Raw genomic sequence first — 12,942 nt, forward strand, 5'->3', positions numbered from 1 at the left:
ATGATATCGATGAGATTGATATTCAAATTTTCTTCTTAGAACGTATTGATTTGACCCCATAAGTGGGACCACCACTCAATAGCATGTTGCCACCAGAAGCAGAACTCCGTATTTCTTCCAGAGAATCTCCTAATTGTTCCAGAGCAACTAGAAAGAGATTCTTTAACCAGAAAGAATTCAGTTCAGGTGGAGGATACCTATCCAGAAGTTTTCGCAACTCAATCATGTATGATGGAATCATCAAAGATTTGATCTTTTCTAACTCTGTCTGTAACTCACTAGAGACTCGGGAAATAAAGAGAAGATGCGTACGAACGAGAAATATCCAGCAACAAGAAGAAGGAAAAGGATTGAATAGAGGAACTCCCGAGCATTTGGTGATCTCAGATGTGTCCACTTCAATGGAACGGGTGATTCATTATTTCGATGAATCATTTCTCGGGCAGAAGAAGACTGTAAACACTTACTCGAAATCTCACTTATCAGATTCCATCGTGGAAGAAATCGCCCACAATGGAATCTGAAGAATTGACCATGATATATCTGATCCATGCATAATATCATAAAAAAAAGGATACAAATTTGTGACTGCTACTTAGTATCGGCAATGGGTTCTGAAAAGATATCTAAAAGGATGAAATTTATATATTTGCACCCTGCCGAAGTAAGGAACCATGGCATATACGTTTGGAACAGATTCCATTTTGAGAGATTTGAAAAAGCACTATCTCGTTGAAAAGGCTCTATACATCTGCCGTTTCTCAACGCATTTCTTAGACAAAGATTCCGTTTTTTGCGGATGGTAAATCTTTCTCAGAACATGGAGTGTGAATCAAACCCATGTTTGAATTGAAACTGAGATACTGATGCAAGTTCTTCCCTTCTGAATCAGATAGATTCATATCTGAAAGAGGCTGACAATAAGTTGAAAGAGGCTGAATTGTACAAGTTATACGTTTCGTCACCACTTTGTGGAAAATCGTTAGGTATGAATATGTCAGATACCTGTGACTCGATTGGTGAAATAGTATCTCTCTCCAAAAAAAACATGTTTTTTTTTACCCGACGCACAAAAGAAAATATCTTGTTGCGGATGAACGAGATATGGAGGAATTGTCCATATGTAAGATCATAATTATCGATACGGGTCTTTCCGCATAAAAAGGGAATCTTTTGTTAGAAATAGAAGCAGAAGTGATGTGGATTATTCAAGAATCGAAGTAGATTTGCTTTATAAAAAGAAGATATCAATGAACTTCTATGAAATGGTTTCACGGGATTCAGCCAATTGTCCCGATCGTGGGATATCATTGAGAAATAGGAATCGGTGTTATCAAAGAATTTCCTGCGATTATTCCTAGTATGGAGTGAGTCAATCATCCACTTTGGTATCTTATTGAACAAAAATGCTGATATTGTTCCCCCATTGATCAAGAATTTCGATCTTTGGGAAGTATCATGATCATCCAATAAGAAGGGTTTCAATTTATTCAAATGAACGATTTGAACACCTATTGATTCTAACAACTGATTGCAGAGTTGATCATTCGGACCTTTCAATTCATAGATGTGGATCTCGGACCTATGAATGGGGATATTCCCGATACTCACAAAGAAAAAAGTAAGTGACTTAGACAAAAAGAGAAGTGACTTGGACAAAAAGAAATGAAGTGACTTAGACAAATCTTGTTTGTCGATAACCTTGGACCAATCAATCGAATGTTGATTAATACGTAATCGATCGAACACCACTTGAAAACGGTTCTTCTGTTCAGAAACGAAATGCTCCAAATGCTCCTGGAAATTCTTGCTCCCATTGGACCATTTGTATCTATATGCATTAGGATCCCGATTCATGGATCTCTCGGTTCGAGAAATAAGAGGATCGAACCATTTCTTCTGACTCTTTTCACATTCGATAAATGTTGGTTGATCATATATTTCATTATAGTTATATGATTCAGAGTATCATTTCCTATTTGATCCCTTTGAATTCCATATTCGAAGTTGCGATCGGATCTATTCATTAAAAAGAATCTATTCGATAGATTTCTTATGTACCCATAGGTGCTATATTGGATTTGAATCAGATTTCGGATCAATCTATATTGATTGACTGCCTCCATTATGTTGTTGCTAGCAAATACCACTATTTTGGGTTTTGGATCTTCCAAACCATTCCTGCAGGAGATCCGGACCCATTTTTTTCTGATCCTTCGATAAAAAGATTCATTCTCTTCATCAAAAATATGAGGTAGAACCAATAAAGAGTTCTTTTTCGATTCATCCCTGGAGTTGAATACCTCATTCAAGAATTTTTTTGATCCAACCCGTAGGAATCAATAGAAAGGCAAATCCCTTATGATACACCGGATCAGGCTCGGTTATTGATAGAGTGAATAGATCTGCCATTTCTTGAAATCTCTCTTCTGATTCAAAATCGTGGTGCAACGTGTATCTCCCTTTGTTCCGGTCATGGAATAGATGGAATAAATCACAAAATGGGTTTTGTTCAAGAATGAGATCTTATTAGAACTGTCCATATCCGGTTCATCCTTCGGAACCATATCACATCCCCGATCTGATGAATAGGATGAATTGAGACGGTATTTTGTAAATACGTAATTATCTTGAATATATCAACCATTTCTTTCTTTTCCGATCGCCTGGAAGGGACAAAAGAAAAAACATCTTGTTGTTTCTTCAACAATTTCTGATCTCTAGTGAACCTCTCAGTAGCATTCGAAACCAGATGAAGTTCTGACCATCTGTCGGAGAAAAAAGAACGAATTGATCTTGTAGGATTCCCAAGAAATTCTTCGATTTTTTCCGGAAACAGATGATTATTCATCTGCTTTTCACGTTCCGTGAATAGCCGGGACATTGAGGAATATCCAGAAGGGTATTTCGGGAATCGATCTGATTCTATCTCTGTTCGTTCCGTTTGAAGAGAGGAAGGATCCCAAAGAATCAATCTTTCTTTTAGTTGCTGAATCTCTGTTTGATTGATCAATGTGTGATATTCCGAATCCTCATTCCTAATGGAATCGAAATGATCTCTGGATTGATCAGAAGATCCTTTCAATTGGCTAGAATCCGTTACTTGAACGAAAATAGATCTTGTGGAATCATATTGAATATTTGACGATACATTCCGTACCTTGCTAAAAAACCGATCCTTGTTACCAACCACATATTGTCTAACCAAATCAAATTCTCTCTCGATACGTTCCTCAAAAAATCCGATTCGTGCTGATTCTTCCCCCAACTAACGAAGAGATCTTGGTGGAATTGCCACATATGAAATTGAGCACAATTTTGCAAAGAAATATCCCACTTGTTTCTCGAGAAGAGATGGGAAACATGCTCAATATCATTTGATGGAATAGTTGCCTCAGCTCCTTGTTGTTTGAGGAAACCCTCCACTTCAATTGGTCTTTTTTCACGAAAAGCAGACATGAGATAACAAATCAAGTGTTTCGCTAAGATTTCGAATAGCTGTCCCGAATTCAAATTGATTATGTTTCGCTTCTTCCTCGGAGAAACACGATCAAACAATCCCAACCATGGTCCTTGCGGATCGGATCATCCATATAGGATACAAAAAGAAACTCCAGATATTGATATCTTTCTCTTTGAATGAGATCTCAATTCCAGCTACTGTTTCATTAGATATCTTACAACTAGAATCCCTCTTTTTTCCGATCCAGTTCCTCCACCACCGCGAACCCCAGTTAGATTCAGGCATGATACACTTTTTAGTTATTGGGAGGACCCAAGTACTCTCTTTCGGATCCATGAAACAACTCTCAGAGATCTTTTTCCCTTTTGGAAGATACAGGAGCGAAACAATCAACCTATTGATATTGGGAGACCAAAAAGATTCTTCCAATGTATCATTTCTGGGTCCAATGGAATTCATAGGTATAGGAAGAAGCCCCATCAAATAGAGATTTTTTCTTTCGACCATATTTCGATTGTTAATACGATATATAAGGACCGCTACTACAAGCAGTACTACACCTTTGATCGTGAAAGTGAAATATCGATTGCTTGTTGAACCCTGTGAATCACGTGAAAGCAGGACACTCCAAGTTTGGGGGCCAAGGAGTTTCACAAAACGTTCTTGGTGGAAAAAAATGTGAGTGAAAGACACCACTGAATCGAATTTGGTCCATGAATCTAAGAAATAGCGAGAATTCTTGATCTCTCTCAATATCTCTCTCAATTCCAAAATACAGGATTTGAATTGATGCCGTTCATTGATTTCTCCTAAACGAAAGATTATATTTCAATTGAAATCCACTTACACAAAGACAGCCCCCGTTGATGACGAGTCTCCGCGAAGCATCCATGGCTGAATGGTTAAAGCGCCCAACTCATAATTGGCAAATTCGTAGGTTCAATTCCTGCTGGATGCACGCGAATTGGAACGTTCAATAATAGAATTGGCTCCGTATCAACGGAATCTCATCATCCATAGATAACTAATTGGTATATTCATACTATAAGAATAAGATAGAAACGGTAGAAACGGTAAGAATTCTAATTCTTATAGATACTGGAACTCATAGGGAAGAAAATGGATTTATGGATGGAATCAAATATGCAGTATTTACAGAAAAAAGTATTCGGTTATTGGGGAACAATCAATATACTTCTAATGTCGAATCAGGATCAACTAGGACAGAAATAAAGCATTGGATCGAACTCTTCTTTGGTGTCAAGGTAGTAGCTATGAATAGCCATCGACTCCCGGGAAAGGGTAGAAGAATGGGACCTATTATGCGACATACAATGCATTACAGACGTATGATCATTACGCTTCAACCGGGTTATTCTATTCCACCTCTTATAGAGAAAAGAACTTAAATAAAAAAAAATAAATACTTAATAACATGGCCATACATTTATACAAAACTTCTACCCCTAGCACACGCAAAGGAGCCGTAGACAGTCAAGCGAAATCCAATCCACGAACAAATTGATCTATGGACAGCATCGTTGTGGTAAAGGTCGTAATGCCAGAGGAATCATTACCGCAAGGCATAGAGGGGGAGGTCATAAGCGTCTATACCGTAAAATCGATTTTCGACGGAATGCAAAAGACATATCTGGTAGAATCGTAACCATAGAATACGACCCTAATCGAAATGCATACATTGTCTCATACACTATGGGGATGGTGAGAAGAGATATATTTTACATCCCAGAGGGGCTATAATTGGAGATACCATTGTTTCTGGTACAGAAGTTCCTATATCAATGGGAAATGCCCTACCTTTGAGTGCGGTTTGAACTATTGATTTACGTAATTGGAAGTAACCAATTAGGTTTACGACAAAACCTAGAAATCGATCACTGATCCAATTTGAGTACCTCTACGGGATAGACCTCAACAGAAAACTGAAGAGTAACGGCAGCAGGTGATTGAGTTCAGTGGTTCCTCATATAAATTATTGACTCTAGAGATATGGTAATATGGAGAAGACAAAATTGTTTGAAGCACGGATAGAACCGGAAGCGCCCCTTGTTTCAAAGAGAGGAGGATGGGTTATTCACATTTCATTTGATGGTCAGAGGCGAATTGAAAGCTAAGCAGTGGTAATTCTAAAGATCCCCCGGGGAAAAATAGAGATGTCTCCTACGTTACCCGTAATATGTGGAATGGAAGTATCGACGTAATTTCATAGAGTCATTCGGTCTGAGTGCTACATGAAGAACATAAGCCAGATGACGGAATGGGGAGACCTAGGATGTAGAAGATCGTAGCATGAGTGATTCGGCAGATTTGGATTCCTATATATCCACTCATGTGGTACTTCATCATACGATTCATATAAGATCCATCTGTCTAGATATCATCATCTACATCCAGAAAGCCGTATGCTTTGGAAGAAGCTTGTACAGTTTGGGAAGGGGTTTTGATTGATCAAAAAGAAGAATCTACTTCAACCGATATGCCCTTAGGCACGGCCATACATAACATAGAAATAACACTTGGAAAGGGTGGACAATTAGCTAGAGCAGCAGGTGCTGTAGCGAAACTGATTGCAAAAGAGGGTAAATCGGCCACATTAAGATTACCATCTGGAGAGGTTCGTTTGATATCCAAAAACTGCTCAGCAACAGTCGGACAAGTGGGTAATGTCGGGGCGAACCAGAAAAGTTTGGGTAGAGCCGGATCTAAATGTTGGCTAGGTAAGCGTCCTGTAGTAAGAGGAGTAGTTATGAACCCTGTAGACCATCCCCATGGAGGTGGTGAAGGAGGGCCCCGATTGGTAGAAAAAAACCCACAACTCCTTGGGTTATCCCGCGCTTGGAAGAAGGAGTAGGAAAAGGAATAAATATAGTGATATTTTTATCTTCGTCGCCGTAAATAGAAAGAGAAAAAAAAATAATGAATGATGTAAAATTAAATCAAATTGGTTTTTTCGTCTCACAAAATGAAAAAATGAAAAGAAGGGGGAGTAATCACTTGTGGCCCGTTCATCTAAAAAAAATCCTTTTGTGGCTAATCACTTATTAAGTAAAATTGAGAAGCTCAACAAGGCAGAGGAAAGAAGTATAATAGTAACTTGGTCCCGAGCATCGACCATTATATTTGCAATGGTCGGTCATACAATTGCTGTTCATAACGGAAAGGAGCATTTACCTATTTATATAACGGAGCGTATGGTGGGTCACAAATTGGGAGAATTCGCGCCTACTCTGACTTTCCGGGGACACGCGAGAAACGATAATAGATCTCGGCGATAATGATAATATTAATATAGTTAATGTATTAATGTAATCAAAAGTTAAATAAGTGCTCTCATGATTTATTCTTATTTTTATTGGTGTGTGTGAGGTAAAACCCTATGACTATGATAAAGAAGACCTCGGGTACAGAAATACGAGCTTTAGCTCGACATATAGGTATGTCTGCTCAAAAAGCACGAAGGGTAATTGATCAAATTCGCGGTTGCTCCTATGAGCAAACACTTATGATACTGGAACTCATGCCTTATCGAGCATGTTACCCCATTTTCAAATTAGTTTATTCCGCAGCAGCAAATGCTAGTCACAATAGGGTTTGAAAGAAGCTGATTATTTATTAGTAAAGCCGAAGTCAACGAAGGTGTTATCGTCAAAAGGTTAAAACCGCGAGCTCGGGACGTAGTTACCCAATAAAAAGACCCACCTGTCATATAACTATTGTATTGAGCGAAAGACCTAACTTCAATTTAAAAAATATTTGATTTCAAAACATGACTTTAGTTTAGAAAGAGAATATGGTAGGTAGATATGGGACAGAAAATAAATCCACTTGGTTTCAGACTTGGTACAACCCAAAGTCATCGTTCCTTTTGGTTCGCACAACCAAAAAATTATTCCAAAGGTCTCCAGGAAGATGAAAAAATACGGGATTGTATCAAGAATTATGTACAAAAACATATGAGAATATCCTCAGGTTTTGAAGGAATTGCACGTATAGATATTAAAAAAAGAATCGATTTGATCCAAGTCATAATTCATATGGATTCGCCAATATGTTAATAGAGGGTCGAGCCCGAGGAATCGAAGAATTACAGACTAATGTACAAAAAAGCTTTCATTCTGTGAACCGAAGACTCAACATTGCTATCGCAAGAGTTGCAAGACCTTACGGGCAACCTAATATTCTTGCAGAATATATCGCTCTGCAATTAAAGAATAGAGTTTCCTTTAGAAAGGCAATGAAAAAAGCTATTGAATTAGCTGAACAAGCGGATGCAAAGGAATTCAGGTACAAATTGCAGGACGTCTCAATGGAAACGAAATTGCCCGCGTTGAATGGATTAGAGAAGGTAGGGTTCCCCTACAGACCATTCGAGTGAAAATTGATTATTGTTCCTATCCAGTTCGAACTATCTATGGAGTATTAGGGATAAAAATTTGGATATTTTTGGATGAAGAGTAATGGCTCCTTTCTTGCGATTCTATTCATGGATACTTATCCATGGACAGGGCAAAAAACTCAATTTAGTTTAGGTCTTTTCCGTTTAGTCAAAACGGATCAATTATATATGTTTGAATAACAATTCGATTTACCACTTTGATATGATAGAATTGCTATGCTTAGTGTGTGACTCGTTGGGACTAAAAGAAAGAATTGGACCCTACCTAATATAAATATAAATTAATAACCAGCTCATTGCTTCGTATTCTCAAGATCCAAGGAATCGGTCATTATATGAGATAATAATCATATATTGTAGCAACTGAAATCCTTTTTCAATAAAGTAAAAATGAATCTTGATTGATTGTGTAAGTTGTGAAACCAAAATAGAGGGATGCGGATGAATGGAAGGATGAGAGAAAGAGAGAAGGGAAAAGAAATGATATATTATTCCAATATGTATGGTCTATGAATCATCTTAGAAAGGCAATGTGATAAGGCATCATATACTATAATATAATTCAATTCATCTATAATTGAGATAGATTTCAAAAAATAAAGAGCATTGAGTCGATAGAGACTGAGGAGATTGACTCAGGACAGATTAAATTAGAAGCTCCATTGCAGAATTCAGACCTCGACATTAATGGAGGAGAAGCTATGGGAACGACGGAACCTGTGACTGCGGAGGATTCGATTGAAAACGAATCCTAATGATTCACTGGACGGGATGGCGGAACGCGCCGGGAACGAACTGATTTCTTCGAAGAGGTTATGGAGCGACCCTACGAATAAAGCAGATAAATATAAAAGAGTAAATATTCGCCCGCGAAATTCATCCATTAAATAATCCTAATATTATTTATTGTTTATTTATCGTTTCATTCGCGAGGAGCTGGATGAGAAGAAACTCTCATGTCCGGTTCTGTAGTAGAGATGGAATTGAGACACTACCATCAACTATAACCCCAAAAGAACCAGGTTTCGTAAACAACATAGAGGAAGAATGAAAGGAGTATCTTATCGGGCAATCGTATTTGTTTCGGTAAATATGCGCTTCAGGCACTTGAACCCGCTTGGATCACATCTAGACAAATAGAAGCAGGGCGCCGCGCAATGACACGATATGCCCGTCGTGGCGGAAAAATATGGTACGTATATTCCCCGACAAACCCGTTACACTAAGACCCGCGGAAACACGTATGGTTCGGGGAAGGGATCTCCTGAATATTGGGTATCCGTCGTTAAACCGGATCGAATACTTATGAAATGGGCGGAGTATCAGAAACCGTAGCCAGAGCCGCTATGGAAATAGCGGCGCGCAAAATGCCTATACGAACAAAATTCGTTATTGCGGAATAGGGATATCGGACCAAAGGGATATTATGAATGATGAAAAATATAATCTATAATCGCTGGTTTACTTATTTCTGGACAGAAAATTTTCTTTTCCCCTCGCCTCTTGCATGAAAGAACTCAAATAAAAGAAAGATGATTCAACCTCAGACCTTTTTGAATGTAGCGGACAACAGCGGAGCTCGAAAATTGATGTGTATTCGAATCATAGGAGCTAGTAATTACCGATATGCTCATATCGGTGACGTTATTGTTGCTGTAATCAAAGAAGCAGTGCCAAATATGCCCCTGGAAAGATCAGAAGTAATCAGAGCTGTAATTGTACGTACATGTAAAGAACTCAAGCGCGACAACGGTATGATAATCCGGTATGATGACAATGCAGCAGTTGTCATTGATCAAGAAGGAAATCCAAAAGGCACCCGAGTTTTGGTTCGATTGCTCGTGAATTGAGACAGTTAAATTTCACTAAGATAGTCTCATTAGCTCCCGAAGTATTATAAATAATGAACGCTAGTAGACGAGACAATGGGTAGTAGGTCTTTGAAATGGATAAATAGTAGATATGTCTCAGGCATATACCTTTAATGAAAAATAAAAAAAGAAACATGTGATTATATCAAAGCAAAAAAAAAATGATAGTTCGTCATGGGTAGAGACACTATGCCGATATAATAACTATATAAGAAATGCTGACATGGATAAAAAGGAACAGTTCGAATACCATCCACTAATATTACCGAAAACATTGTGAAAATACTTCTACGAGAGGTTTTATCGAAAATGTTAGGAAGCACCGGGAAAACAACAAGGATTTCTTGGTTTTAACCCTACGACATAGAAGAAATAGGAAAAGAGCACATAGAAATATTTTAAAGCGTATCAGCAGACCAGGTCTGCGAATCTATTCCAACTCTCAACGAATTCCTAGGATTTCAGGCGGGATAGGGTTGTAATTCTTTCTACTTCTAGGGGTATAATGACAGATCGAGAAGCTCGACTAGAAAGAATTGGAGGAGAAATTTTTTTATATATGGTGAGGTGATCCATCTGGTATACGAATTTGATACGTAACTTCCTATTTATGAAAAAGAGAGTAGAGGTGGTTGTCTAATGTCACTCCTCCTACATTAGTTAATACTTCAAGGAGTTACCTGGAATGAAAGAACAAAAATTGATCCATGAAGGTTAATTACTGAATCACTTCCCAATGGCATGTTCTGGGTTCGCTTAGATAACGAAGACCTGGTTCTAGGTTATGTTCAGGGCGGATACGACGTAGTTTTATACGAATACTACCAGAGATAGAGTAAAAATAGAAGTCAGCCGTTATGATTCAACAAGGGGACGTATAATTTATAGACTCGCAATAAAGATTCAAACGATTAGGTATTTAAATTTCATGGGGATAAATTTTAAGGCTCAAACACTAACTTAAGGTGAATTAAAGAAAAGAGACTATTTTCTTTCAAAGAGTAGATTCGGAATTAAGGAACAACAAATATGAAAATAAGAGCTTCTGTTCGTAAGATTTGTGAAAAATGTCGACTGATCCGTAGGCGAGGACGAATTATAGTAATTTGTTCTAATCCGAAACATAAACAGAGACAGGGATAATATTTATAAAAAAAAAAGAACTTCACTTCTAAGAGACCTAATGTACAAATAAATAAAGAATTTGTTTCACATGAAATGGATATATCCGTATATCTCTGACTCATATTTATGAGATGGCAAATAGAATATGACAAACCTATACCAAGAATTGGTTCACGTAGAAATAGCCGTATTAGTTCACGTAAGAGTGGGTGTAGAACACCAATAGGAGTTATTCATGTTCAAGCGAGTTTCAACAATACTATTGTTACTGTACAGACCCACAAGGTCGGGTCGTTTCTTGGTCTTCTGCGGGTACCTGTGGATTCAAGGCACAAGAAGGGTACCCCATTTGCTGCTCAAACCGCAGCAGGAAATGCTATTCGTGCGGTAGTAGACCAGGGTATGCAACGAGCAGAAGTCATGATAAAGGGTCCCGGTCTCGGAGAGATGCAGCATTACGAGCGATTCGTAGAAGTGGTATACTATTAAATTTGTACGTGACGTAACCCCTATGCCGCATAATGGATGTAGACCGCCAAAAAAAAGGCGCGTTTAGAAATAAAAATGGAAAAGATTCCAATCCAAGAGAAATAAATAATTAAATGATCTCATCAAATAATATTATATTAGTATGGTTCGGGAGGAAGTACCAGTATCCACTCGGACGCTACAGTGGAAGTGTGTTGAATCAAGAGCAGACAGCAAACGCCTTTATTATGGTCGTTTCGTTTTATCCCCACTTATGAAGGGTCAAGCCGATACAATCGGTATCGCGATGCGAAGGCTTTACTTGGAGAACTAGAAGGAACATGTATTACGCGCGCAAAATCTGATAAGGTACCACATGAATATTCTACGATAGTAGGTATTGAAGAATCAGTCCATGAAATTTTAATGAATTTGAAAAAAATTGTATTTAGAAGTGATCTGTACGGAACTCTCGACGCATCTATCTATGTCAGGGCCCTAGACACGTAACTGCTCAAGATATCATCTCACCACCTTCTGTAGAAATAGTTGATACTACACAGCATATAGCTGTCCTAACGGAACCGGTGATTTGTGCATTGAATTAAAAATTGAGAGGGGTCGTGGATATTGTACGAGAACCCCAAATAACTATCAAGACGGAAGCTATCCTATAGATGCTGTATCCATGCCTGTTCGAAATGCGAATCATAGTATTCATTCTTATGGGAATGGGAATGAGAAACAAGAGATACTTTTCTTGAAATATGGACGAATGGAAGTTTAACTCCTAAGGAAGCGCTTTATGAAGCTTCTCGTAATTTGATCGATTTATTTATTCCTTTTTACATGCGGAGGAACAGGACATAAATAGAAATATGGAGGACAATCAAAAAAGGGCTAGTGTGCCCTTTTTACCTTTGATGATGGATTGGATAATATGAAAAGAGAAATCATATTGAAACGTATTTTATTGATCAATTAGAATTGCCTCCTAGGACTTATAACTGTCTCAAAAGGTCTAATATACATACATTGCTGGACCTTTTGAGTAAAAGTCAAGAAGATCTTATGAGAATTGAGCATTTTCGCGTAGAAGACGTAAAACAAATATTCGACATTCTACAGAAGGGTTTCACAATCGACTTGCTTAAAAATTCAACTCAGTTTGAATCCCGTTGAAATTTTTTTTCATTTCGAATGAAAGCACGAAATGAAAAAATTATAAATGAAAGACTATTTATTAACTAGAAAATAATGAAATAAAATTTCTATTATTTCTTATCTTTATCTTATTTCTTATTTTTATAACTAAACTAACTATAAAATTATACTATAATTATTCTTCCTATATATTACAAATTATTATTCAATTCGAATTGAATAATAATTTGTAATATATAATCAATATACACACTAAAATATACACACTAACGAAAAAAGAAGAACAAAAACAAAGTCTGTTTGAATCTTCAGCATAGTCTGTATTCGTGGATTCTTCAGAATAGATCTATAATCAAATGAAAGAGATGTATCTAGGAGGATAAACTTTGAAGTATGCCTAACTAGATACATACGTAATATCCCGCCTTACCTTA

The 12,942-nt window shown here is 37.5% G+C and overlaps 1 protein-coding gene and 1 pseudogene across 1 annotated transcript; both read left to right on the forward strand.

Moving 5' to 3' along the window:
• The first annotated feature begins 9,412 nt into the window (after positions 1 to 9,412).
• Positions 9,413 to 11,365, forward strand: LOC116245324 (30S ribosomal protein S11, chloroplastic). The gene is made up of 2 exons (XM_031616956.1): positions 9,413 to 9,632; positions 11,019 to 11,365. Exons 1-2 carry the CDS (start codon positions 9,413 to 9,415, stop codon positions 11,363 to 11,365), a joined length of 567 nt encoding a protein of 188 aa, XP_031472816.1.
• A 23-nt stretch (positions 11,366 to 11,388) lies between these two features.
• LOC126409605 (DNA-directed RNA polymerase subunit alpha-like) lies at positions 11,389 to 12,573 on the forward strand (annotated as a pseudogene).
• Positions 12,574 to 12,942: the final 369 nt, after the last annotated feature.

Source organism: Nymphaea colorata, unplaced genomic scaffold (genome assembly GCF_008831285.2).
Source record: "Nymphaea colorata isolate Beijing-Zhang1983 unplaced genomic scaffold, ASM883128v2 scaffold0641, whole genome shotgun sequence".
NCBI lineage: Eukaryota > Viridiplantae > Streptophyta > Magnoliopsida > Nymphaeales > Nymphaeaceae > Nymphaea > Nymphaea colorata.

What these genes read in the sequence shown, in the direction of transcription:
- LOC116245324 (XM_031616956.1), top strand. Translation starts at nt 9,413, where the DNA reads ATGATTCAACCTCAGACCTTTTTGAATGTAGCGGACAACAGCGGAGCT. An exon ending in AGAACTCAAGCGCGACAACG is followed by an intron (nt 9,633 to 11,018) that starts GTATGATAATCC and finishes GATGGCAAATAG; the next exon opens with AATATGACAAACCTATACCA.